Here is a 26,755-nt window from a genome sequence, read left to right as displayed (position 1 = left end):
TCGTTCCTGCCTTTCTCTACCCCGCAGTTGTTACATCCATCACTAGGGATCAGACTGCCGGGTGTCTCAACCTTATGACGGCAAGCACGTGTAGTTATATTGTAGGTTCTCTTGCACATGTTGATGTGATCTGTTCTTCTTAGTTACCCTCTTTCTAAAAGATCCAGTAGAATAAATACCTTACGGCAGAGGCCTTGTCCGTGCTAGAAGCTTTGTGCCTATCGGGTAAGGAGAAGAGGTTTGATCCGTGTCAGAAGCTGGCTGTGTATCAGATCAGGAAATTTGAGGAAGAGGAGTCCCTTTTATGATCACAAGCCTCGCTCAATATGAAACCGTTAGGACTGCTACTTTTAAGAGTTGATGAGCCTTGCTAGGCACTACCTGTAGACAGGATTGTCCCTGGTAAGAAGGCTGGTTATTGGACGAGAGACATATCCGGGAATACATTGAGGGCTGAACACTTCGAGACGGCCTATGAGGTTGCTCAATATTGGGGGCACCTTGTCTTGACTTACAGTGCTGTAGTGGATTCGCGCAACGTGGTGGCTGTAACTGGGGCACTAGCCAGGCACGGGCCCGCCTGGCATTGGCGGGGAAAGCACCCCCTTCGCTCATCACTGGCACTCGTCCCTCCTAGATCCACCAAGGCTTTTTTGAGCCCGGGCTCAAATTGCTCCAAGGTTCGGGCAACTAATACCACTATAATAAAGTGAATAGTCTACGATTGAATCAATTTTATGAAAAAAACAAGCAAAGATTCTATTAATTATTACCTATCGCACTATGTGCCACATCCACCACGCATTGGAATTAGTAAAATACCGCGCGGAGACAGGAAACAAAGGTGGACAACTGTAGAGGTGGCCTCCAAGGAGGGCGCCCACTCAGGGCCAAAGGAGGGGAAGGAAAAGCCAAGAGCAAGGCCACAGCTCAAGGACCAGTCCTCGCCAGAGGGTATCGAACACGAAAGCAAAGCGCAAAACCAGAAACGGCAGAGTGGTATCAATCTAGGAGGGCGACACACCACGTAACGCGTAAGCACGTCGCGAATCGAGACTCGGTTGCGGGACGCTAGTCATAAGGAATGGAGAGCAATCCTATAAAGGCGCGAGAAATTATGTGAGAGATTTTGGGTTCAAAGGAAATCAGAAAACAGCGACAGCGGGTATCTCATTGGCACCCTTCGAAGATCAAGGCCGATAGACCATGGCATTGGAAGAGCGACAGTGTCGAGGCAAAGCAAAACGAAAGCAATTCAAGCAAAATGGTATCAGGCGTATTTGCACGATGCGGGCAGATCCTAAGAGCGACCAGGCCCAGAGATTTCGTGGGGTGAGCACATGGTGGAAAGATCCCACCATCGCTCATATTCCACACGGCCTGGGGAGGCAATTCAAGCAGCAGCCTGAACGGGGGTGGAAGCAGGGACCTCGACGTTCTTGGTCTCCTCGGCGGCAGTAGCCTCGGCCGGCTTGGGCTCCTCGGCGACGACCGCAGGGGTCTCCTCGGTGGCGGCTTCAGCAGCAGGAGCCTCGGTGGTCTCCTCCTTCTTGTCCTCCTCCTTAGTCTCCTCCTTGGAGTCCGCAGCGACCTTCTTAGCGTTGGTGGGCTTGCGGAAGAGACCGCCGAGCTTGTTGCCCTTCTTACCCTCCTTGGCCTCACTGTCGGTACCCTCGTTGTCGGAGTCAGCCTTCTTCTCCTTCTTGCCGAAGCCGAAGAAAGAAGTGCGGCGCTTGTCCTTGGGGGTGGTGGCCTCGGCAGGAGTCTCGGGAGCGGATTCCTTGGCAGCCTCACCCTCAGCCGGGGCAGTCACGCTCTCGGGCTCAATGGGCTTGACATCGGCCTCCTCGACAGGGTTTTCGAGTTGGGGAGCGGAGGTAGCAACAGCAGTCTCCTCAGCAGGGGCGGTGGCCTCCTTCTCGGACTTCTCATGGGCAGGGCTGGTGACCTTCTGGAAGAAAGAACCGAAGACGGAAGTGCGCTTCTTCTTCTGCTCCTCTTTCTTGTCCTCCTCCTTCTTGGTCTCCTCCTTGGTCTCCTCTTCAGCAGGCTTGGCCTCCTCCTCAGCGGGCTTAGCGGCGTCCTCGGCGACGGGGGCCACAACAGCAGGCTCAACAGCCGCCTCGGCAGCAGGGACCTCGGTCTCGGTGGGCTTGGTCTCCTCGGCAGTGGCAGCGGCAGCGGGAGTTTCCTCCTTGGTCTCGGGCTTCTTCTCCTCCTTCTTCTCGGCCTCCTTCTTGCCGAAAATGCTGAAGCGCTGACGGGACTTGGAGCGGCTCTTAGGAGCAGCCTCTTCCTTCTTAGGCTCCTCGGCCTTAGCCTCGGTTTCCTCAGCGGGCTTGGCGGCCTCCTCACCCTCCTTGGGCTCCTCAGCCTTGTCGGTGGTGGTGGTGGCGGCGGCGGCAGCGGGCGCAACAACAGCAGGCTTGGTCAGCTTCTCAAGCTCAGCCTTGTAGCCCTCGCTAGAGGTAATGGCTTCCTTCTCAGCCTTGGCCTCAGCGGCCTTAGCCTCGAGAGCGACGAACCAGCTGTCGCGCTCGGCAGCGCTGGCGGCCTGGAAGGTGTGCTTCTGGCCAGCGACCTTGAAGATGAACTCGTGGGAGCCCTCCTTGGCGAGATCAGTCACATCGGCCTGGGTTTACATGTTAGTATGCTGTTTGATTATTCTCATGGTTTTTTAAGACCTACCAGGTTGAAGATGCCAGCGGGAGTAGCCTTGTCCTCTGCGCGCTTGGTCTGGAACAAGAGACCCTTGCCGGTCTGGGTGGCCCAAGCAGCAGTGGGGTTGGCAGTGGCGGGCTTCTCATTCTGGTGGAAAACAGACAAGTTCTTGGACTCGGTGGGTTCATCGCTGAAGTAGAAGAAACGCTTGGAGAAGCGGAGGCTCCTGTTTGCAGGATCGTTGTTAGCACTTTGCGCGCGCGGTAGAATCTTTTGTCGGGTTGGTTCTTACTTGATCAGGCCGGGAGCCTTGTGGCCAAGGACACCTTCAGTAGCGGGCTTGACCTCTTCTTTGGTCTCCTCCTTCGCCTCCTCAGGCTTGGTCTCTTCCGCGGGCTTAGCAGCCTCCTCGGTGGCAAGAGTCTCCTCAGCAGCGGGAACCTCAGCGGAAGCCTCAGTAGTAGTAGAGGCCTCGGTGGTTTCAGTGGCAGGGACGGCCGCTGGGACCTCCTCAACGGGCTTCTGAACGTCAGACATGATTAAAAGTATTAGGGTCGAAACGTTTGTTTTCGGGGGTATCGATTAGGAGAAGCTGGGCTTCAGAAGATAAGACGAGTTTGGGGTATATGGGTATCTCAAAAGCAAAAGAAATAAGAGCAAGAGAGCTCGGGTATCACAGGAGAAGGGGGGGATTTTGCTTGGAGAAAGAAAGGAAAGGAGAAAAAGGAGGGAAGGGCGGAAAAAAAGAGAGCGGCATGGGGGGGAACGATGGCGCTTGCGCACCCAAAAGGGAAAGGAGCTGCAGGGAGCCCCGAGCCATGGTGGAACTCGATTACTTAACCCGTCGTGGGAGAAACACGATTCAGGGGTATACAGTACCTGCCAGCCCCCCTATTGACTACGTGAGCATAAGATGGGCCTTCCCATCCTGTCGATCCAGGGCTAATCCTCTATTTCTTCGTAGGACTACGTGTGTATCATAAGGGTCGCATCCGGGGGTAAGAGTCGAGAGAGTACCGAAGAAAATAAACCAAATTACAGAAAGAGAACAAAAAAAGGAAAAAAAAAGAAAAAAAAAAACACGAAAATTCAAATCAAATGGAATCAAAGTCCCAAAAATTCTACGCATCTTACCTTTTTCGGGGATGGCGCGTACGGACAGACCATCACACCACGGCCGGGCTTTCTTGGATCGTCAACGCAGCTTGGGACCAACGGCCCCCCTAATTTACCCGTGCAGTTCGGCTGGACTGCCGGGCTGGTATCAATTAACGGTCTTTTGTGTTTTCGCCTGTGATTTCACGACGTACATCCATTCCTCTCTCGTTCCGAGTACCATCAGAGATTTTTCACCCATTTGACCCATTACGCAGCCTTGGAGAGAGTCGGTTGAATATACCCAACGGGCTCCAGAGTGGACCGTTGTTGGTCTGATGCTAAAACCTAATAATCCGTAGCTATTGCGCTACGCTTCCAGGGGCTGGTCGATCCAATCCTGCGGAAGAGCCAAGTACCAAAGTCTACTTTCAGAGTCCTCTCTTGCTCACGGGGACATTCTTTTTGTGGTATAAGGTTTGCTGCGGCTTACAAGCCGTATCTCTATGCTAATCCCAGGCAACTCTGACTCCCGCCTTCTTACCTGGGTAAGCTGATCTCGTTGGTCAGCGTAACCCGACACTGGACAGTGCCACCGATGGCATTGCTCCGTATTGCGTACTAGGCTACATCTCATTCATTCCTGGGGCTCTCCAAGGGGGGCAACCTTTGGTTCCTTTTGAGGGGAGGCAAGAGGGAAAGGAAGAAAGGAAGGGGGAGGGGCTCCCCGCGCATCAACGCTTGAGCAAGGAGGGTTAGATAGGCGGGCCTGTCCTGCATCTGGTGCTGATCGATGGCGACAGACGGTTCTTCTGCAAGTGGTTGACATGGACGGAGTACTTCGTACAAGAATTTGGAAATCCCATGACTCTCGCATCTCAACTCTATCAACCCAAGTGGCGTGCGAACCTCGTGGCCAACCAGTCCTGTCGCACCAACCCCTCCTTCTCTGGTCTCGTGCGTCATACCTCCATTCCGCAATTCCACTCTCTATCGCTGGCGTATCACGGCGCAGAGCCGACCGTTGTAACTACGATCTCAACCGGGATCTCATGATCATCGCCCTGGGCCATCGTTTCTTCTTCTCTTTTCGTGTCGTTTCTCATTACGTGATAGCGTGTCTCACGGGGTTGAGGGGGGGTTTGACCTTATCTTCCCAGATTGCTGCTAACAAACTACACCGCAAAGGGACGATGATCCTCCATTTTTCATCTCTTTCCAACGAGACTTGCGCAAATGCCCCCTAATTAAGCCCCGTTTCATGTCCTTTGTGGGACCCCTTCCACAGTACGGAGTACTTCGGGACGGAGTACCATTCTATTTGTTGTTTTCCCTGGCTCGTGTCTCCCCTAATGCTAAACTTTCTTTCCCTCTATCGTCCCGTTGTGCGACGACCTTCTAGACGCTGTGGACTAACGCTTTTCAAGTACGGTTGGACCCACTTGGGGTCCCGTGTCTTAAGCCATTCTCTCATGGTGGCTGGGCCAGCCCTATCCCCTAGCAAGCACGTATGTAGTACCAGGTTGGATCTGGCTAGTCGGAAGTTTCCGTACTTCTGCCCAGTTCGTCACATTTCTTTTCTTTTCTAATTTTTTTTTCTTTTATGTTTGTGGTTTTTCCTTAAGGCAGAGTTCAGGGTTGTCAAGAGCCAGGTGCTCTGTCAGCCTGCAATGTGACCATCGGAGCATTTTCAGTAATGATAACCCGCATCTCTGGCTCCACCCAGCCGACCAATTGGACCCGCTACCCCTTTTCCCAGCTTCCCTCAGCTTTTGTTGGGGCCAAGACAAAGAGCATTCATTGGCCCAATCCTACCATTCACGCCTGCCCTGTCACGAGCTCCAGGCCTGTTTCGTTGCCACGTCGATCTTTGACTTGGTTTCATGTCAGGTCATGACAACCTGCAACGCCCTAACCTCATGGGACCTCGCTACTTGTTTGACATGGCTCCTGCCCTGCGCCGCCACCGATTCCATAGCTTCTAAATATAGTCCGTACGCTCCTTGCAAAGTACTCACTGGTCGTAGCGAGAAGATCTAAGGAGTGACGGAGCACACTGCGTAAGAGCGACGATCTCCGCATAGGGTTATCGGCACACGCACGTCTGTAACCAATCCGTACGGCAGGCTTGAAGATCTTGAGCACGACCATAGAGCACGGACTGTATCCTGGACAGTCCGTTAGATGCGGTGAACCAACGATGCGAAACTCCCTGTGTTCTTTAAACTCAGCGCCATGTGACTCCGTCCATTCTAGCGCCTCCTAGACCGGTTCCTCTTGTCCCTTTCAACCATGGCACTCTTTGATGATGATGTGCGCTCAGTCGCTCCTGATGATTTTGGAGTGAATAAGGCTTTCACAAGCTCAAGGAACTAGATCCAACGAGGCTTTTTTGGGATCAGGCCCGCCTTTGGGATGGTTGCATGCCTTTTGTACAATCTGCCTTGGAAGGCCAGAAAGCGAGGTTATGGACTCAGGGATGCTGTTACGCACGGGGTACGCGTTTCGGAGAAAAGGGGGCAGGCCCACACTACTTCAAATGGGGTTGACTTATGTGGTACCAAGTGCACAGGGGACAGGGAGGGTCAATTATTGATTCGTTCGCATTTTTTAGGAGGGCTGTCGGATCGGGCCCCTTCTCTGGAATAGGAGATGGGCCTCAAAGCTTGCCCCGCGCTTTCAAATTGCAGACCATTTCTATCTACGGAGTATAGGATGCAAGGTACCCCGTGACTATTGGGTTTACGGAGTGATGACAGCTCTAAACCCCAATGGCGGTTTATGCGTAACATGGGCCGAATGTACTTCGTAGACACCGCCTGATGAATAGGGAGCAATCATGAAGTACACGTGACCGGGATCCTGGCCGCTGATTGGGTCGCTTACTGGCTTGCATTTGTCTCGCTTAACGCTAGTGTCACTGGCCCCTGCCCGCCCGGGTATAAAGATCTTCACTTCCCCCCCTCGGTCCTCTTTTTTTCTTCTTCATACTTACCTTGTTTGGGTGGCCGCGATCATGAAGGCGGCTCACCACAGATTGGGCCCTGCATTGCACATCGCGGCGGAACAGTCTGTTCAGCGGCCTTCGGGTCTCTGACAGGCGTATTCTTTGGCACCCTCCACCTTGTGGACCTTTTTCTTTTCATCATGCCTTGGGTCAGTGACTCGAGTATGGAGAAGAGGATTCTTGTAGTGGTAATCAGTATCTTAATACTTCTGAGTGTATGTATTTTGTTGAGTTTAGGGATGAATTGTGTTTCGCTGCTGCTCTCGTTGACCTTAACGTCGCGTCGCCCTTCTGTTGATCGCGTAACGTGGATCTTTGTAGTCATGACCTGCAAGCTAGCTACCCTTTTGTAGATCTCTTGACTGCGTACAGCTTCTCTAGACTGAGTTTGATACCATGCCGCAAAGCTCTACGCATGAGCTTGCCATTTAGCCTGCTCCCTCGAATGAAAATAGCCCATATCTTGCCACCTGATCATATCGCGCGCCTGGATTTTGATAGCCGGAGTAGATCACCGTCTCCACCCCCGGTATCTACATGCTTATCGGCCGCACACGTGAGCGGCTTTCGACCGGTTCTCTATAGATTTGGCTCAAAGAGCCAATCATACATGACAATTGTCCCCCAAAATGGAAGTCTCATCCACTCACTTGTCACCGGCTCGGTCGCAGGCTAATCTGGACCGTCTATCCGTTGCTGGTATCGTCACCCAGCACTCGAAAACTGCCCTCCGATGCGGGGCGTTGACGGTCGTTCGCCGACCTGGTCCCATACAACGGCAGCGTATATCTGCGGGGGAGGGGAGCTGCTCTCCGCGGGAGGGGCCTACAAAAACCGAAGAAGCTCGCCGCTGCTCCGAGCAGCGTATCATCCGTTTCTTATTCACAATGGCTCCGACACAGCGCGTTGTCATCATCGGCGCCGGGATCGTGGGCACCAATATCGCTGATGAGCTCGTCTCGCGCGGATGGTCAGATATCACCGTCGTTGAGCAGGGCCCCCTGCACATGCCAGGCGGGTCTACCTCGCATGCGCCGGGACTCGTTTTCCAGACTACCCCGTCGAAGACGATGTCCTCTCTCGCCCGCTACACAGTCGAGAAATTATTATCGATTGAAAAGGACGGGGTCAATTGCTTCAACCAGGTAGGTGGTCTGGAGGTCGCCACCACCCCAGCCCGACTGGAGGACTTGAAGCGGAAACATGGATATGCTACTTCGTGGGGCATCGAAGCGCACTTGATCAGCGCCGAGGAATGCATTCAGAAATACCCCCACCTTAACAAGGATGTCGTGCTAGGTGGCCTCCTCATTCCCTCCGATGGCCTCGCCCTCGCTGCTCGCGCAACACAATTACTTATCGAGCGAACGAGCAAAGCTGGAGTGCGGTACCTGGGAGGAACACCCGTGACTGGAATCGAAAAAGCAGGCCGTCGTGTAACGGGGGTGACCACTCCCAACGGAACCATCTCTGCCGATATCATCATCTCTTGTGCCGGATTCTGGGGGGTCGAGTTGGGCGCCATGGTTGGCGTGTCGATTCCCTTGCTCCCTTTGGCTCATCAATATGCGAAGACTACCGCCGTTCCGTCTCTTGTTGGACGCGAGCTCAACAAGAACATGAATGGGAAGAATGCTACCCTCCCGATTCTCAGACACCAAGACCAAGACCTTTACTACCGAGAGCATGGAGACCAGTACGGTATTGGGTACTATGGGCACCGGCCTATGCCAGTCGTAGCAGCCTCGCTAGGTACAACATCGGCAAACGTGGACGAGAAGAACATGCCGTCGCGCCTTGAATTTACCGAGGAGGACTTCGACCCTGCCTGGCAAGAAACGAAGAAGCTCCTCCCTATGCTCAAGGATACGCAGATCGCGGACGGCTTCAACGGCATCTTTTCCTTCACTCCGGATGGCGGTCCCCTTGTTGGACAAGCACCCGGCTTGGACAACTTCTGGGTCGCCGAAGCCGTCTGGGTCACCCATTCGTGTGGTGTCGCTAGAGCCGTGGCGGAGGTTCTCACTACTGGGCGGTCGCAAATCGATCTGACTGAGTGTGAGTTATCACGGTTCGAGGACATCCAGCTTAGCCGTGATTACATCAACGAGACTTCTGCACAGAACTTTGTCGAGATTTACGACATCATTCACCCCTCACAGCCCAGGGAATCGCCTCGCGATCTCCGATTGAGTCCATTCAACTCGCGCGAGAAGGATCTGGGTGCTTACTTCCTCGAATTGGGCGGCTGGGAGCGCCCATTCTGGTACGAGGCCAACAGAGATCTGATTAAATCTCTCCCAGCAGAGTGGAGACCTGTTGAAAGAGATGCCTGGTCTGCCAGGTTCCATTCCCCTATTGTGGCTGTAGAGGCCTGGAAGACGCGCAATGCGGTTGCCATGTATGATATGACTTCATTCCACCGCTTCGAGGTGTCCGGTCCGGGCGCTGTCCACCTCCTTCAACGACTGACGACCGGCGATATCGCCACCAAGGTCGGTGTCATCACCTATGCCCTTCTCCTAAACGACCACGGAGGCATTCGGGGCGACATCTTTGTCACGCGCCTCGAGGAGGACTTGTTCCAAATCGGCGCCAACAGCGCAAGCGACTTTGCATACCTGTCACGCGAGGCCCACCGTCAAGGACAATGGGTGCAAGTGCGCGAGATCACCGGTAGCACCTGTTGCATCGGTCTTCGGGGCCCTCGCTCTCGGGATGTCATCACTTCCATCACCAGTGACGATTTCTCCAACCAGGGCTTCCCATATTTCACTGCTAAACACGCCACCATCAACGGAGTCCCCGTCACTGCTCTGCGCAAATCCTACGTCGGCGAACTGGGCTGGGAAATCCAGACCAGCGCCGAGTACGGCTCACGGCTTTGGGATGCGATCTGGAACGCTGGACAGACACATGGTCTAATTGCCGCCGGCCGGGCTGCCTTTAACTCACTACGCATCGAGAAGGGATACCGCAGCTACGGCGCCGACATGACCACCGAGCACAACCCTTACGAGGCCGGAGTCTCCCACGCAATCCGCAACAGCAAGTGGGAAGACTACGTTGGAAGAAGCTCCCTGGAGCGCCTGTCGAAAACAAAACCGACACGATATCTGCGCTGTCTCACGGTTGATGACGGACGCTCAATGGTTCTAGGAAAGGAGCCTGTGTTTGTTGGTGGCAAGGCTGCCGGCTATGTCACCACGGCCGCATTTGGATATACTGTTGGGAAGCCAGTTGCCTATGCCTGGTTGCCTAGCAGCGTGTCTCTGGGTCAGAGTGTCGAGATCGAGTACTTCGGCCGTCGCATTAAGGCCACTGTTACCGCCGAGGCCTTGTACGATCCCGACGACAAACGCCTGTTGGACGAGAAGCCATCAATTGATCCGGCGCTCCACACACCATTGCGATCTCGGCTATGAGGGGCTTATCCATTGTGGCGTGGTGATGTACATTGGGGTTAGCGTGGCCTAGAAGGCTCATGAGTACATTTTTCTCTTTTCTTTCCTTTCCTTTCCTTTTTTTTTGTACATGAACAAAGCGTTGAATTGTTTGCTGCAACACAGTTGACGACTCCTGATGGGTCTATGACTTAATGAAGAGGATATCTTGTTCTGAATCTTTGGATCGTTTCACACCTGTAAGGTTAAATGTTAGTCTCGGCGCCGAGCGAGCGGCTGGAAATCCAGACGCCCGAAGGACGTGTAGTCTCGGGGGTTAGAAGTGCCCGAGAAGCATCACGGGTGCTAGCATGGCTGGATTCTTCTCTGGCTCCCAAAGTATAAAAGTAAACGGTGATATCCCAAAAAGGCCCATCTCATTCATGATAGCCACATCGATTGTCCTTGCCACCCTATAAACACCCACTACTTTTAAAGACCCGGATCTCTATCTACATCTATCACCATGTCTACCACTCAGCCTCAGATAGCCATTATTGGCGGCGGCCCAGCAGGGCTGACCCTTGGTGCCCTCCTGCACAAGCAAAACATCCCCTTCACCATCTTCGAGCTCCGCCCCGAGCCCACAGAAGCAGAACTGTCCAAACCATCCGGCTCGCTAGATCTCCATGAAGACTCCGGTCTCGCCGCCCTAAGGGAAGCAGGTCTATACGATGAGTTCTCCAAGCGAACAGCCGAATGCTCCGAAGACCAAATAGTCTACAGCATGGACGGGGAAGTCTACTGGAAAGACGATGGCGGCCTGAGCAACCGCCCCGAAATCTCACGGCACGCTCTCACAACGCTCCTCAAGACGCCCCTACCCCCCGACAGCATTAAATGGGGCCACAAGCTCTTCGCAGCGAGGAGTATCACCGCACCCCATGGCCCAACGACAGAACTCGATTTCGGACCCAACGGTAAACGCACCGTCGACCTTGTCATCGGCGCCGATGGCGCGTGGTCCAAGATCCGCACTCTGCTGACAGACGTCAGACCCAGCTACAGCGGGATCCAGAATATCACGCTCACGATCCGCGACCTTTCAACCAAGCACCCGCATCTGGCTGCGCTAGTCGGGCCGGGCAGTTGTACCGCGCTGGGACTGCGCCACGGCGTGATGAGCCAGCGCGCAGTGGGCGACTCCGCGCGGATCTACATCTTCCTTTCTGTTCCAGACGTGGAGTTTCCTTGCAGTTCAGGACTGGCAGGAAGCTCTGCTGCAGCGGCGAAGAGGATCCTGCTCAATGACGACGCATTGCTTGCGCGCTGGGCGCCGGCGATCAAGGACTTGGTCAGCGTTGCCTGCGACGAAGAGGCTAGTGATCACCCCGGCGAGACCGTGGACATCAAGCCCTTGTATATCCTCCCTATTGGCTGCTCCTGGGAGCACAAGCCCGGGGTCACTGTCATTGGAGATGCAGCGCATCTGATGGGGCCCTGGGCTGGCGAAGGAGTGAACCTCGCCATGCGGGATTCTTTGAAGCTGGCCCAGGCTATTGTCGAAGCGTATAAGGCCGGGACAGAAGGCTTTTCGGAGAAGTTGGGTCCCTTTTTGAAACAGTTTGAGACCGAGATGGTGGAGCATGCGAAGGAGAAGGCGGAGGAGACCCGGAATAACGGGCTGATGATGTTCTCTGACGATGGCGCGAAGGCATTCGGTGATTTCTTCCGCTCCGCCTATGAAGCCGGGCAATGCTGAGCCCTCATATGTTATAACTATTAGTATAATTGTGCTTTTCAAGGGCGTTGTGGGTTTACTGTACACTCTTCTATATTAGTCAAGATGGGAACCATTTAAAAAGATATCCAGACTAGAATTTACGTCTTTGTGCTTAGTAGATGTCTTCTAAATTGATACTGTAGTTGACATCCAGTCATGCTTCGATCATCAGTAGTTGCGTACGAATCCATTGCTGGAATTTCTTATTGGGCACCGTCTAAGAATTATTTTCAACAGACAAAGTGAGGGACTTAAGAAGACAGTGACATCATGAGTTCAGAGATAAATGCGCCTAGAGCTACCAGATATACACAGCTATATTAAAGACAGAAGCCACCATAAATGCGGGGAAGTAGCACAATCGCTCGAAAGAACCGCCAGATGCAAAAATGTACACAAGGCAACTTGAAAAATCAAGCCTAAGCTGCCATCGTCAAAACATACCTAGCAGAAGTTAGTTTTCGACTCGCTCCGGACCAGCAAGGCAAAATGATCGGGGGGGAAGGGAGGAAAAGAAAGAAAGACCAAACTCACGATGTAATACTGTCCATCCGCTCGGTAGTAAGCTTCAGACTAACCGTCAAGAGCTCACGCGCAACACGAGGCTCATCCTCTTGCAGCTGCTTCCACTTCTCGTCACTGAGACACCACGCAACGCAGTCGTGTTCCGTCTTCACGGTCGCCGTGCGACGCGTCTCACTGAAGAAGGGCAGTTCGCCGCACGGCCGTCCCGCCACAATAAGCTCAAAGTAGCGGCCTTGAGGCAGGTTATATTCGCAGCGTAACATACCCGATTCGAGAAGGTAGAACGCTCGTGGAACGTCACCCTCGTGATACAGTGTTGTGCCGGCCGGGTAGACACAACGTGAGAAGTAGGCGCATGCGGGGAACCAGAAGTCCTCGTTTTGAGCCGAGAGGCCCTGGAATGTTTGGAGAAGGAGGGGGAGGGGCTGGCGCATGGACGACCAGGCGGGAGCAGCCATGGCGGTTTCGTGCTCGCGGATCGTGCTGGTCGCGACTCGTTGCAGGTACTGTCCGCGTGGAGAACTGACCATGGTGTCTGCTGGACTACCTGGAGGAGCTGGAATTGGGACTGGGACTTGGAGTTGGCTACTTGGGGTTGGTTCAGTGGGTCCAGTACGAAGGGCTTCCTGACGGCTGTAGAAAATCTTCAGATACTCGTTCTCGCAGAATTCCAGAGCGGAGTTCAAATCTTCAAAGACTGGAACACGAGACTCCGTATCGAAGAGGCCCACGTTTTGGAGACTCTTGCCCACGTCGCCTTCGATGTTCAGACCGGAGATTGTGGTTTGAACGTTGCGCTTCTGAAGAATACGATTGATACGAGTGAAGGCTTCTGCGGCCGAGAAATCCAACCCATAAACACGGGAGAAGTCCAGAATGAGGAACCGGATTGGCTGCTCGTTGAACGCCTCGTCTTGAATCAGGCCTCGCATGGTATTCTCCACATTGACAATTGTACCAAAGAAGAGGTACCCACTGAGTTTCATGATAAGGGTTTGACGCCCAGCTTCGTGCAAGAATTGCTGTTGAATCGGGGGTCGTCGAACGGTTGAGCCAGAAATCTCACCGGAGAAGGTTGCCCGGATCGCGGACTTCTGGGACGTCTGGACCACATAGTTAACACAGGCCAGAATGATTCCTACTAGGATTCCTGCTACAAAGTCCCACGCGCCCATGGTGATGACAATGATAATTACCTGCCGGAGGTTTAGATAGTGTCCATGCACAAGATGATTTCGAGGCCACATACCGTCAGATACTCAAGCCGGGATAGCTTTCCCCACGTATCAACCAAAGCTTCCTGCAGAAGCTCAATGCCCAGCAAGAAGATCAAAGCGCCCACTACCATAACTGGGATGTACCCAATGATGACAGGGCCTATGACCATAATTCCCGCTGTAGCGGCCGCTAGCATGAGACCAGCCAGACGAGAGGTTCCACCACTTGCCATGAAAAGAAGACTGTTTGTATACACGAGGTAATTCTGCGGTTGTCAGTCAGTATCCTGATTGAAAACATTAGCAGTCTGACATACTTGTATGCTGCCTGCGAAACCTGATAAGGCGTTGGTGACTCCGTGAGCCATCAGCTCCCTGTCAACGTTGAGGTTGTCCTCTCCCGTCGAGATGCCCAGTGCAGGGACGTTAATTGGCACGTGGAGGACACCAAAGAATGTGAGGGCAAACATTGCAGGAAGGGTATCGGCAAAAGCAGTCCAGTCCACTGCCGAGAAGTCATACAGCGTGTAGAAGTGATACCAAGGGTTGTTGGACGACGGTGCATCGAAAGCCCATCCCTTGACATGGAGCGTTTCCATGGACACTCCGATGCTCAACACAATGATGTAGAAAAGTGCTGCAACGGCGATGAAGTAAATGCCAACGAGGAAATTAGATCGAACAAAATGCTTTAAAACAAGGAGGCCCGCTGCAAGAGCTAGGGGTATCGTCCAGAGCGCAACCGTGTCAGCACGGAAAAGAGCTTCGAGGGTTTTCAGGTTATATTTCTGGTGAACCGGGGAGCCGTGCAGAGACCTCCATGCCCGTCTGCAGGAGGAAATAGCCGACGCCGCCGATACAACCAATGAGGATGTGACGTGGGAAGAAGCCGATCAGCGAGCCCAGCCCGCAGACACCCATCAAGAAGAACACCAGCCCGGTTAGGATCGAGCTGACCGAGAAGGCCAGGATAGTTGTCGCGATGACGGACTTTGGGTTGTCTTCTCCAACCCTGTTCATAATGGCAAAAGCCATTTGGTGGAAGAACGGGACAACTTCGATCATCTCGCTGCCAATGCCACCCTTGAAGATCGATCCACCGCACGAAAAGACGATTTGAGAGATAATGGTGCTCACATAGAACATGGATATTCCATCTGCGCCAAGATCGGAGAAGATGGATTCACCGAGAGGAAAGAGGATCATGCCATACGACAAAGCATCCAGAATGTTGAGGAGAAGGCCCAGTAAGACCGCCGGTAGCAAGCTCACAGGATGCACAATGCCACTTCTCCAGATGGCACGTCGATCCCACGACTTGGGGCTTGAAAGCAGACGAGCATACCGACCCATCCTCCTGTAGCCCGTGGAGAAGAAATGCGGGGATCGGCTGGGGGGACCACCTTGGCTCTCAACGTCTGGAACTGATCCATACTGGCGAGGAGACTTGGGCTGTTTCTTCGATAAGAGAGAGGTCCGTTCTGACTGGGGTTCTGGTTCGTCCTGGATCGTAGGCAACGGCAGTAGTGGCTCGTCATCGGGTGGTTTGCCATCGTCCTGGGCTTCCGGCTCTGGCTGACGGATCATCTCTGTCAAGGCCGAAGAGGCAGGGGAGGGGTCATGTGGGGAGGCACTTGACTCTAGAGGTTCTTCCCCAGTGAGTAGATGCGAGCCGGTGCTATCATCGTGCGATACGAGCGAGGAATGCTGTGCCTGGAAGAGATCTAAGCTCACCGGCAAGCTTGTCCGGCCTTGCGGGGAATTTTTGTTCAGCGAGAGGCCATATGTCGCCAGTTCTGCAGTTTGTTCACGAACGCCATCGGAAGCATAGTGGGCGGGATCTACAGGCATTGTCAATGGCCAGTCCGACGGTCCTCTTCTCCATTCTCAATGACAAAACGGGGAACCGATTCGCAATTTCGAAAAATTACACAGCATCCGGATACTTTGGACAGGGGGGCGATGGCGCGTACCTTGGAGGGTATTGACTGATCGACGATAGAACGAGCGACCGGGTACTCGTAGTGATCCACCATAGCTGGAGGGCTCGACCGGCGAGCTGCTCACGGCATGCTCGACGTACTCAACCGGATCGTCTCGGTCGAGCCAATTGCGGCGAGAAAGGGCCGATGCGCGAGAATCGCGGCGGCCACGAGGCTGTAGCACGGCCATCGAGTCGCGCGCAACGGCCAAGATTGATGCGAGACTCGGAGGATTAACCCACCCAGATTTTACCGCGTTCGTACATGCAGCGACGTTGGCGAAAAAAAAGCAAAAAAAGGGGAAAAAAGAGAAATTCCGAAACGGGGAATGACGCAAGGCCGAAAGTACGCAAAAGGTCTGCAGTACCAAGTCCAGGAAAAGACGCAATGAGTCTGGAGTAATCCGTAGATATACTCTAGATCCTTCCCGATCGTTTCGCTTATCGAAGTCCCCTTGACTTACGCGATAGATTTCGATAGATTTCCCGGTTTTCCCCTCCCAGTCTATGTTGATCCGTTTTGGCCCCAAATCGGAGCCTCTTATCACCTTATCGCCGGTTCTGATAAACCGTTACGGGTACCAATTACAAGCGGAGCTGCTCAGAGGGCCCGGCTATTCCTCTTAGAGCTTTGTCTCCCCTCCGTGGCCAGACTCTACAACCCCAGTGGCGGGGTGCGCCCAACAGAAAAATCGCGCCAACTCGCAGCTCAGAACCTTGTAAATTACGAAATCGCGTCACGTTTCACAGCAAATTCTCCAATTGTGTCCATCTACGCGGTAGAATAGATGGCGGGGGTATCAAAAATTACAAGTAACTCCTCTGGCCCATATCGTTTCCGCTCGAGCGTCCACAGATCAAGTCAAGCGCTCCAGGAAGCCCTGTCCAATCAGCCGCTCGACATCGCCCTGCCGAACATAGAGCTGGCTGTTCTTAGTCAAATTGATGACACTAGATGGTTGATAGCCCGTTAGTTATGATGTATCCACGAGGAATCTGGAACGTGTAACCACCCACCCATACTCCGTCTGGATCTCCCCCGCGTCCTTTAGCACACGCACGTCGATGAAGAGGTCGTTTGGCGGCTCAAGACTGCCTGTCAGATCGATGTCCGTCCATTGACCCTTGTACGCAGCCAGCAGGTCGCCATACTGCCGGAAGTATTCCTCTTCTTCGGGGCTGAGCGAGCTGTGCCCGCCCGGTCCTTGAGAAGGCCCATCTCCTCCTTCACTCGGCTGCTGCTGCTCGAGAATGTCCACTCCGTTCCAACACAGCTCCTCTAGTTTTTCGGTCCGTACTCGGTGGTATGCGAGGAGGCAGCGTTTGTTGCGGCGCATGCAGAGGTGGTCGACGAGGAGGGTGCATGCGGTGGCAGGGTCGGCTGAGGGATTGAAAGCACCCTCATAGGGATGGAGGATTCGTGTCACGTCTCGCTCCAAGTCTCGTACTTCGCGGGTTACGGCGCGCACGATCTCGGTCTGATAGGGCGGTAGGTGGGCGAGGGACTGTGTGCGCTTTGCATGTTGCACCTGGGGAGTGTTAGTGGGTGACCGGGGTTCAATGGTATTGATGGCGGAGAGGAACACTTACAAGTTTGTTTCCCAGTTCGCCATACATGGTCACCACTCGATCTGGATCGGTGGGCAAATGTCCGACGCGGTCGCGACTCGAATCCATCGCGCGCCAAGACCTTAGTCAGAGTGTGGGGGGGGGCGTTTGGCCCCAGGGATGGGAAGAGGTTGGGGTCAGTGTAGAGGTTCATAATTTCAATAGACCTTTGAATTCAAGAATGGAGTTACCCAGAAGATGATTTAGTATCAACGGACAGACAGGCTCTCCGGGACATGCCCTGTGGTCATCTCCATCTTCGATGGCCGTCGCTGGTTTATTTAGGGTGAAGCTTGTTCTCTTAAAATTGTCATTATACTCATGCATTGCAAAGCCAACTAGAAGATTTCTATGCTTGTATGTACAATATGTAACTAGCCCTGCTTAAAGTGCAATCAAAATGGACCATTCATAAGGCCTTTGGGAGCTTAGCCCTGTGGTCTTAAGCCGAGCCAATCTATACCTCTGGGTAGAGGTCAGTCCTTCTCAACAAGGGCATCTCTCGTCTGATCTTTGAGACAAGATCCAGGTTAATTTCTGCAGTCGCAATCTGTGGCTCATCATACTCCTCCCCCAGCTCAGCTACGACCTCACCCCAAGGGTCGACGATCATCGAATGGCCGTAGCTTCGTCTTTTCTCGTTATGAGCACCTCCCTGAGCTGCGGCGATAACATAAGCCTGGGTCTCAATGGCTCGGGCTCTAAAGTAGAGACTCCCAGTGGGCCTTCCCGGTTGGGACTGTAAATGCCGATGGATAAGTGATAACGTCAGCCTTTTGGCGCTTCAATGCCAATCCGATCTCCGGGAACCGCAGCTGGGCAGAAAAGAGTTCAGTTGGAAGACAAGGTAATCCTGGAGACATTGGAAGCTCACATCGAAGCATATTGCTAAGCCAACCCGGCCTACGGGTGTATCGAATGGAGGGACAATCTCACTCCCAGGCTGCACATTCCTGACATTTATCAGCATAAGCCCATGAAATCACAGGTCAGAGACTCCTCTTTACGCGCTTTCTTTGAGAACAGGTCCACCTTTGATGTCCACATCAAAGAGGTGAATCTTCTGGTAGTTCTGAGTGATCACACCCTTATCATCGATCCATATTAAGCAGTTCTTGAGTCTCTCCTCTGCAGCCCTCTGATGAACCCCCACATTGATGTGGATTTTCTCAAGCTGGGCTGCTCTCTGGAGGGCAGCAACAAATTCTTCTTGTTCCTTTGCCCTGGAAAGGGCCAATGACTCTGCTGCCGATGAAGCAATATAGTCCGATGCCTCGGGTAGAAACAGCACCTGATAGAGCGTTAATAACGGTCTGTGCCGAACAGAACTGGGAAAAGGGGAAATGATACCTTGGCTCCAGCTGAAGCAGCTTTCCGGACTAGAGTCTGACATTGGGCGAGGTTAGAAGTTATGCTTGCTGTTGCGCAGAGCTGCCCCACGGCCTACCATGCAACGAGTCAATAGATCTGCATTGTCTAAGGGAGAGGGAGATTTGTTTTTTACTTACCGCGAGCACCATTTCGAATAGTCTGGAATAGGTTCCCAACGGCTTACTACTCCCCGTAAATAAGAGGTCAAATATATAACGAGGCAAGATTTCGTTATATGGGATTGAATGCACGCAATGGGCGGCCATGGCGGCTGACTCAGCTATCGCGGCGCGATAACCGATAACCGCAAATATCGTTTTCTCATTTTGCACCACTACGACTTGACCTGCGTCTGCAGAGCCTACCGTCGCCATGAAAAGCTTGCGAAGGGACCCCTCTTCGAACTCACAGGCAGCAAATGTTGCTAGCAAGGTGTTTGTGAGATCGACAAGAAGTGGAAAAGTGCAAAAGATTGTTCGGGAGCTCTATCTGCGGCAAGATATTCCATGCTCGTCGAAACTTTGCTCAATATGCCCTTCGATCGCCCCTCCAGACCGCAATGGAAACAGTAAGTCTCACCCAGGTGTCGCTGCCGTGTCGAAACTAAGTATTTCTAGTTGCGCCATTCGTCCTCTCCGACCAGCCCGCGGGCACTAAAGCTTTCCCACGCGGCCACTACCTTGTACCCGACACCAACGCGCTCATGAATGGCATGGACCTTTTCGAACATACTGGCGCATTCTATGACGTGATCATCCTCCAGACTGTCCTCGAAGAGCTTCGAAACTTGTCGCTCCCCCTCTACAACCGACTTCTCGCCTTGATCAAAACTGACGACAAACGCTTCTACCTTTTCTTCAACGAGTTCCGCCTCGAAACTCATGTTCGCAGAGGTGCAGATGAGTCAATTAACGACCGAAATGACCGCGCCGTACGCACAGTTGCAAGCTGGTACTCCGAGCATTTGAAGACGTCTGCGGCGAAGAAGGGTAAAAAAGCCAAGTCAGTTCCCGCGATCGTCGTCATCACCAATGACAAAGGAAATCTGGAGAAGGCGAGGAGCGAAAATGTGACAGCGCTTTCCTTGTCCGACTACGTGTCGGGGTTGGAAGATTCGGAGCGGCTTCTGGATATGATAACGGAAGCACAAGTTCGAGAGTCGAAGGGCCCTGGTCGTGGAGAATTGTTCTACCCGGAGTATTACTCCATGTCAAAACTCCAGACTGGGCTACGGGCGGGGACATTGCATCAGGGAGTGTACAATGTCTCCCCGTATAATTACCTAGAAAGTTCCGTCAAGGTGCCAGCCTTCGACAAGGCGCTTCTTATCCTCGGTCGTGACAACAGCAACCGTGCGATTTCAGGTGATATCGTTGCCATTGAAGTCTTACCGAAGGACCAGTGGAAGTCCCCTTCAACTAAGCTTGTCGACGAGGAGGCCGTGACTCGCAATGACAACCCTGACTCTGAGGAAACCGAGGCCGTTGTATCAGACAAAGAGCGCAAGGCGCTTCAGGATGAGGTGAAGAAGGCCCATGGCAAGAGTTCTGAAGGGAATCCGCAGCCCACTGCGAAAGTGGTCGGCATCATCAAGCGCAACTGGCGCCAGTACGTGGGCCACGTCGACTCCAACTCCACTGGTTCTCAAGAAACCTCCGGTCGGCGACAGCAAAACGTCTTTGTCTTGCCCATGGACAAGAAGATCCCCAAGATCCGTCTCCGTACCCGGCAAGCCAGCAGCCTCCTGGGGGAGAGAATTTTGGTCACGATTGACTCCTGGCCCCGGGACTCTCGATACCCGTCTGGTCACTTCATTCGTTCCCTTGGCGAGTTGGAAACCAAGGGCGCAGAGACAGAGGCACTTCTTCTTGAATATGACGTACAGTACAAGCCATTCCCCAAGGCTGTTACTGATTGCTTGCCCAAAGAGGGCCACGACTGGAAGGTTCCCCAGTCCAAGGAAGACAAAGGCTGGAAGGGCCGACGCGATTTGCGCCACCTCCAAGTCTGCAGTATCGATCCTCCTGGGTGTCAAGATATCGACGATGCACTCCATGCAAGACCTCTTCCGAATGGAAACTTTGAGGTTGGTGTGCATATTGCCGACGTGTCGCACTTCGTCAAGCCTAACAATGCGATGGACCTGGAAGCCAGTATTCGTGGAACGACAGTATACCTCGTTGACAAGCGTATTGATATGCTGCCTCATCTACTGGGTACAGACCTGTGCTCGCTCAAGTGTGATGTCGAGCGTTACGCTTTCTCTGTTCTGTGGGAAATGACCCCCAACGCAGAGATCGTTTCCTCCGATTTTACCAAGTCTGTTATTCTCTCTCGACAGTCTTACAGCTACGAACAAGCACAGCTGAAAATTGACGACAAATCTGACACGACGGAACTGACCGAGAGTATGCGTCAACTGTTGCGCTTTTCTAAGATTTTGCGGCAGAAGCGTTACGATGCAGGTGCCCTGAACCTTGCATCCCCAGAAGTCCGCATCGAAGCCGATGCCGACGAAGTGGGCGACCCCTTGAACGATGTCAAAACAAAGGCCATGCTCGAGACAAACAGCTTGGTCGAAGAGTTCATGCTCCTCGCCAACATCTCTGTTGCTTCCAAGATCTACGACTCATTCTCGCAAACGGCCCTGCTCCGTCGCCATGCCACCCCACCCCCGCCAACTTCGAAGACCTCATCAACCAGCTATCGAAGAAGCGCAACATGGAGCTTGACGTTTCCAGCTCGGGCGCGCTCGCCAGTTCCCTTGACCGATGCGTCGACCCCAAGAACCCCTTCTTTAATACCCTCGTCCGCATCCTGGCCACCCGATGCATGACTTCAGCCGAGTACTTCGTTGCGGGTGCTCATGCTGAACCTGAATTCCGTCACTATGGTCTGGCCTCCCCCATCTACACCCACTTTACCTCCCCCATTCGACGATATGCGGATCTGCTCGTCCATCGGCAGCTCGCCTCTGCTATCGGCTACGAAGGTGAAGATGGCCATGCTGTCATCGAGGGTGTTGCAACGCGCGGTAAACTCGAAGACATCTGCCGTAACATCAACTACCGTCACCGGAACGCCCAGTTCGCCGGGCGTGCCAGTATCGAATACTACGTTGGCCAAGCGCTGAAGGCTCGTGGAGAGATGGAGCAGAAGAAGAATGCAGATGCTGATGCTGGCATTAAAGAGGAGGGCTACGTAATGCGTGTTTTCGAGAACGGAGTGGTGGTCTTCGTTCCTCGATTCGGTATTGAAGGTGTTGTTCGACTAGAAGACTTCGTCTTGCCGGGCGAATCTGCCTCTTTCTCTGCCTCCGAGCGACGTGACCTCGCTATTCATCGTACCACGGAGTTCGACCCCGAAGAGTACACGCTTCGTGTGGAAGAGAAAGGCCACCCAGAGAAGGAAAGAAGTGTTCAAGTTGAGCTTTTCCAACGTGTGCAGGTAAACGTGAGCTCGGTCAAGGAAGAGGGCCGTGGTGCCGGCAAGCGACGTGTTCGCATTCTTATTTTGGATGCGTCGGACAAATAATCTCTAGCGCCAAGGCCGTCGTATTTCGAGTGATGAATGAATGTCTTTGGGAGTTACATGCTCCAAATTTGATGCAGGTTTCGTATGCTACGTGTATTTGATCTATCCCCGTCCGAACTGGCACCAGGCTATACACGTCTCAGTGCGCCCATTCTGCGGATCAAGCCCACTGGAGCCCAGAGCTCTGCACCAGTAGTTTCCGGGGCAGGACCAGACGAACTAGTCGCAGGCTGCTCCCGCTTCTCCTTCGTTGCATTATTTCCAACCAGCGGATTGTCAGGTACGGCAGAGACCTGCCTTTGTTCAGCCTGCTCTACCTCGCCGACCTTCCACGCCCTCACCACCCATAGACACGCGGCAGCGCCTATATAGACAAATCCAACATATAGTTGCACATGAAGATATGACGTCCCACCATTAGCCGTCGGCCGACGCAGCTCTAACGCGATCGCCTCGGAGACAGTGCACGGCGGAACGAGCCAAAGCCACGCCAGACTCAGACCAGACGGCAAGTCTCTCAGGCCGATAATCTCCGCCAGAACGGGGCTCGCAGAGGCCCAGTAAGTCCCGCTCACCGTGCCCGTGAGAACAGCGAAGAAACAGACCACGCCCATACTGTCGGCAAAGATCCAGATAACCAGACAGAAGAGCCCACAGAGAAAAGTCAAGAAGGCAGCGATATTGATCCGGCCCAGCCGGTCACTCAGCACGCCGACAAAAGGCCGACCCAGGCCCTGGCCCAGGTTCAGCATCGCTGAGACAATACTGCCCTGGTGCGAAGTCAACCCGATCGAGAGCGCAAAGTTGGCGACGCTAAACAATAGCGCGATGTAGCCCAGCATACTGAAAAAGCCCCAGCCCAGAAACATCCAGAATTGTGGCCGCCGCAAGAGCGGCAGATGGAACGGGTTCAGACGACTGCCTACCGCCTTGTTCCTGTCTCGCAGGAGGTTGCACGCAACGAGATTCACGACGAAGGAGGTAATCCCCAGAATCCGGAACGCCCACGACAGCCCCAGCCGGGGGATGATCGCACCCACCGCGAGCGAGTAGATCAGGCCGCCCATGCCACTGCCGGAAGCTGTGATGCCCTGGGCAAGGCCCCGATGCTTATGGAACCACTGGGGGGTGATGCCGGCGCTGCCTACGTACAGGAAGCCCATGCCCCAGCCGAAGCAGACGCCCTGGCTGAGGAAGATCTGCCATTTCTGGGTGACGAATGATGAGCCGATGAGGGAGACCACTTCGAAGAAAACGCCCAGGTTGAGCACGAAGCGAGTGCCGAGGAGCCGGATCAGGTAAGTAGCGAGAGGAGCTACCAGCAACGCGCATGAGATACTCAGGCCGCCCGTAAAGGCGTAGGATAGAGCACTGGTGTTTGGAAACACGTTGTGAGAGAGATAGTAGCTCAGGAAGACTCCATAACTCTGGAGTCATATTGGTCAGTTGAATTCAGCGGGAAACCTAGAAACGAACAGCCGAGGCCCCTCAAAGCCGTTTTCACCTTGGGAGGGGTGAGGAGCCTTGAAAGTATGGACTGATTGACTCACACTGTTGATGCCCCAAGTATGGACATTCATCCAGAAGATACAAGCAACGCAGACCCAGCCGTAACCGCCGTCTGGCGGTACATCTCGATTATATTTCTCACCGGGGTCGATCTCGGCTGGGAGGGCTTCCAGTTGATCACTGGCAGGCTGGTCAAGCTGCCTCGACCCTATGGCATGCTCGTCCTGGTTGGACCTGATAATATCGATTGGAACATTGTCCGTCATTATCCAAAGGAATTCAAATGAGGAGAAACTGGGGAAAGCCTCTTCTCAGAGTGGGGCCGTTTTCACCGTGTCCGTCGTATATACAGTCTTTCAGAAAAACAGCTGGATATGATAGGAAGGATATATAGCAAGCAAGAAGCAACATTCATAGATTGAGACCCCCAAAAGTATTTCCGAAAAGTATCGGTGAGCTTGACGTGCCCACTCGTATCTACGGCCATTCAGGTAGGGCTAGTCGGAATTGTTGCCGACCTCTGCAAATGTGCTCTCCGCGTTGCTTGAATCCAGTCCGCAAGGTCTCTGCTCGGCACAGCGTGGCCAATGGCAGAGCGTCAGGGAATCTGAACAGGCTTCCGACGCCAGGAAGTGGATTTGCTCATTTGGTGGCTCGATGCCATGTGAAAGAAGCCAAAGGGAAATTAATGGTTTAATCCTCTTCATGCCCCACAATTTCCCAAGTGTCTTTTCCCCTAATGCTTAGATTCTTCCTCATCTTCTTCAGGGATGACAAGATTTGCACCACCTCATTCGAGGAGTAAGTCCCTTGATACACGGCGTTATTGGGCTTGATAATCTTTGAAAATCTTGAACCCAACTTTGGAGACATTTATTTTGGTTTGGAGCATGTTGAATTCATTTCGTGGATCAGAGCATTGGTCGTGTATAGCAGCCTCTTCAATTTGTGTCTCCGTCATCCAACAATCGTTGATATGCTCCGCGCTAATCTGTAGAGAAGGTGCGCCGTCTGGCCCTTTTTTTGTATCGGACCACACGCGTGTAGGTAATTTCTGATGATCATCAACTATGATGAACGTAAGTGAGGCCATCATAATCACCCTATCAGTCCGTCTATCCTTATGCAGGAAAAAGCAAAGGACCGCGCGATCGGCGAACTTTGATGGCCGATATTTTCCTTCCTCCTCGCACTCCCGTCTTGCAGTATCTGTTGAAGTGCCATCCACTTTCTCCGGCTTGCCGGACATCCATTCCCAGCTCAACCCATGAGAGCTATCTTGATCTTCCCGTTGTATCATCCAAGTATATAGCTCGCCATTCTCATGCCGAGCAAATATTATAGCTCCAGCGGTGATTCTGTCAACAAGGCGATTTCTTTTCTGAAATTTGGCAATAGAAACGTCAATATCTGCAGTGTTCACTTCGATCGCATCGTTGAGTGTGTCGGTGTTGGTGCTTGATGCCATGATCTAAGATTGTTATGGTGAGAAAGCTTTAACTTCGATGTCGGCAAATAGCCTTTTGCAATCGAGCGAGACCGGTGGAGGAGTTGTCTGTCTACGTCGTCCGGGGCAAGCAACCGTTTTTATTTATCTTGCCGTAGACTGGCCAAGTGTATGATACCACCTACGCTTCAGCCAGAGTAAATTAAGATAAAAAAAAAAAACAATACCCAACAATCGATGTCCACTTCATTGCTGGTAAAATAGAGTAAGGAACAAGCCAATGCTGCAACCAACCTGAAGATTTGGCGTATACCCTGATAATAGTATCACCTATAACAAAATCATGTTTATACTTCCAATCGTAGTTCGCAGAAAGCACGGTGATCTGTGACGTTTCATCCCTGCTCATGCGTTGGCGAGTTTGGGTCGCTCTAGCTTCTGAGTGGACTTAACGACTTTTGTAGTTCGCATACTGCCACAGAGAGAATGCAAGCTAGAACTTCGCAGTCGTTATTACATACCCGGCGCTATTCCAATTCAGTTGAATCTTGTCCGCGCGGACAAGATTCGACTAAAGTGGAATAGCGCATCGCTTTGACCCCTGCTCGCTTGAATTTGCATTATGATAGGCTGAGGTTTCCAGTGTAAGCATGCAACGTAATATCGGTGTTCCATTGACTCGCCAGTAGCTCTCACAGAATTTACGAGCACTTCCAGTGTCCCTCCCTACGATTCGTATAAAATCAGCATTTATCTCCAAGAATAATGGAGCATCGCTTTTCTCTGCTTTTTTGCTGCAAGCCAAAAACTAGCGTCAATCCGAGTCCGCCAAAAAGACAGCGCCATGACGTCCAAAATCTCCAAGTCTGCATTTCAAGGGTTGGCAAACAAAATACGCGAAAGTGCAGACTCCCTCAAGACTCTCCAGTTTGCCGATAACGCGACTTCGAAGACTGCTGTCAAAACGAAAGACCTCCGCTTCGATGTCCACCGGAATACCCAAGATGCGACAATGGCTACCGGCATAATACAAGCAAACAGTCAGGCAACCGATAATACTGTCAAAGCATTCATTAAGGGCAAAACCGGAGGCCACAGTGGCACGCATCAGGTAATCGGAGAGAAAATACGTTTTGGTTTGGGAGACAAATTCAATGCCGAGGAGGTTGCGACGGCAGTTGAAAAGACAAAGTAGTGGTAAGAGAGCCCACCCCTTCAGCCTTACGTTTAATGTGCTGACTGTAAATTCAGTCCCTCATAGTGGTATCGGCTGGCTTGGAAACTGTTCTGTATGGACGTGATTTGAGTGATGTATATCTGTGGTCTGTAAGTCGGGAACAGGCTAGCTGTGGGATGTTACCATGTATGGTTGAGGTGGATTCCAGGTTACTTGCTAGTTATTTAAATGATCTATCGTCATCAATTCTGGCGACAGCTTACCTTTGAACTCTACTATCGAGCGAAAGCCCACCGAAGAGTTAGCAAACTTTGTGGGATGTGCCTTTTGCGTGCCATTTATTTCGCACACTGCGTGCGTAGAAACGGTGTCAAGCTTCAGCGCATGTTAATAGTTTCAATGTTAGATCGCGGAGCAAATACTGAGTCGTAAGTCTTTTCCTCGTATAATAGTATCG

The 26,755-nt window shown here is 52.8% G+C and overlaps 10 protein-coding genes across 10 annotated transcripts; 4 read left to right on the top strand and 6 right to left on the bottom strand.

Moving 5' to 3' along the window:
- Nucleotides 1–1,393: 1,393 nt before the first annotated feature.
- On the bottom strand, nucleotides 1,394–3,198 carry N7468_010367 (uncharacterized protein; the record flags this gene model as incomplete). The annotated part of the gene is made up of 3 exons (XM_058479662.1): nucleotides 1,394–2,632; nucleotides 2,689–2,887; nucleotides 2,954–3,198. 3 exons carry the CDS (start codon nucleotides 3,196–3,198, stop codon nucleotides 1,394–1,396), a joined length of 1,683 nt encoding a protein of 560 aa, XP_058326230.1.
- A 4,194-nt stretch (nucleotides 3,199–7,392) lies between these two features.
- N7468_010366 (GcvT family protein) lies at nucleotides 7,393–10,188 on the top strand (the record flags this gene model as incomplete). The annotated part of the gene is made up of 1 exon (XM_058479661.1): nucleotides 7,393–10,188. The coding sequence occupies one exon, from the start codon at nucleotides 7,393–7,395 to the stop codon at nucleotides 10,186–10,188; it is 2,796 nt and encodes a 931-aa protein (XP_058326229.1).
- Nucleotides 10,189–10,672: 484 nt separating this feature from the next.
- N7468_010365 (FAD-dependent oxidoreductase) lies at nucleotides 10,673–11,908 on the top strand (the record flags this gene model as incomplete). The annotated part of the gene is made up of 1 exon (XM_058479660.1): nucleotides 10,673–11,908. One exon carries the CDS (start codon nucleotides 10,673–10,675, stop codon nucleotides 11,906–11,908), a length of 1,236 nt encoding a protein of 411 aa, XP_058326228.1.
- Nucleotides 11,909–12,459: 551 nt separating this feature from the next.
- On the bottom strand, nucleotides 12,460–15,843 carry N7468_010364 (sulfate transporter family protein; the record flags this gene model as incomplete). Its single annotated transcript, XM_058479659.1, has 5 exons — nucleotides 12,460–13,650; nucleotides 13,704–13,937; nucleotides 13,989–14,459; nucleotides 14,488–15,512; nucleotides 15,645–15,843. 5 exons carry the CDS (start codon nucleotides 15,841–15,843, stop codon nucleotides 12,460–12,462), a joined length of 3,120 nt encoding a protein of 1,039 aa, XP_058326227.1.
- Nucleotides 15,844–16,509: 666 nt separating this feature from the next.
- N7468_010363 (DNA replication protein PSF1) lies at nucleotides 16,510–17,329 on the bottom strand (the record flags this gene model as incomplete). Its single annotated transcript, XM_058479658.1, has 3 exons — nucleotides 16,510–16,603; nucleotides 16,670–17,181; nucleotides 17,243–17,329. The coding sequence occupies 3 exons, from the start codon at nucleotides 17,327–17,329 to the stop codon at nucleotides 16,510–16,512; spliced, it is 693 nt and encodes a 230-aa protein (XP_058326226.1).
- Nucleotides 17,330–17,717: 388 nt separating this feature from the next.
- On the bottom strand, nucleotides 17,718–18,780 carry N7468_010362 (uncharacterized protein; the record flags this gene model as incomplete). The annotated part of the gene is made up of 6 exons (XM_058479657.1): nucleotides 17,718–17,999; nucleotides 18,028–18,075; nucleotides 18,135–18,203; nucleotides 18,285–18,551; nucleotides 18,611–18,703; nucleotides 18,769–18,780. 6 exons carry the CDS (start codon nucleotides 18,778–18,780, stop codon nucleotides 17,718–17,720), a joined length of 771 nt encoding a protein of 256 aa, XP_058326225.1.
- Nucleotides 18,781–19,003: 223 nt separating this feature from the next.
- Nucleotides 19,004–22,165, top strand: N7468_010361 (exosome catalytic subunit DIS3; the record flags this gene model as incomplete). The annotated part of the gene is made up of 3 exons (XM_058479656.1): nucleotides 19,004–19,199; nucleotides 19,249–21,285; nucleotides 21,321–22,165. 3 exons carry the CDS (start codon nucleotides 19,004–19,006, stop codon nucleotides 22,163–22,165), a joined length of 3,078 nt encoding a protein of 1,025 aa, XP_058326224.1.
- Nucleotides 22,166–22,293: 128 nt separating this feature from the next.
- N7468_010360 (MCT family MFS transporter) lies at nucleotides 22,294–23,940 on the bottom strand (the record flags this gene model as incomplete). Its single annotated transcript, XM_058479655.1, has 2 exons — nucleotides 22,294–23,592; nucleotides 23,716–23,940. The coding sequence occupies 2 exons, from the start codon at nucleotides 23,938–23,940 to the stop codon at nucleotides 22,294–22,296; spliced, it is 1,524 nt and encodes a 507-aa protein (XP_058326223.1).
- A 557-nt stretch (nucleotides 23,941–24,497) lies between these two features.
- Nucleotides 24,498–25,142, bottom strand: N7468_010359 (uncharacterized protein; the record flags this gene model as incomplete). Its single annotated transcript, XM_058479654.1, has 1 exon — nucleotides 24,498–25,142. One exon carries the CDS (start codon nucleotides 25,140–25,142, stop codon nucleotides 24,498–24,500), a length of 645 nt encoding a protein of 214 aa, XP_058326222.1.
- Nucleotides 25,143–25,965: 823 nt separating this feature from the next.
- On the top strand, nucleotides 25,966–26,316 carry N7468_010358 (uncharacterized protein; the record flags this gene model as incomplete). The annotated part of the gene is made up of 1 exon (XM_058479653.1): nucleotides 25,966–26,316. The coding sequence occupies one exon, from the start codon at nucleotides 25,966–25,968 to the stop codon at nucleotides 26,314–26,316; it is 351 nt and encodes a 116-aa protein (XP_058326221.1).
- Nucleotides 26,317–26,755: the final 439 nt, after the last annotated feature.

This window comes from Penicillium chermesinum, assembly GCF_028974085.1.
Source record: "Penicillium chermesinum strain IBT 19713 chromosome Unknown utg000008l:1.0-1752722.0:1.0-1753981.0, whole genome shotgun sequence".
NCBI classification, from domain to species: Eukaryota; Fungi; Ascomycota; class Eurotiomycetes; order Eurotiales; family Aspergillaceae; genus Penicillium; species Penicillium chermesinum.
This window is presented reverse-complemented; position numbering and strand designations above follow the sequence as displayed.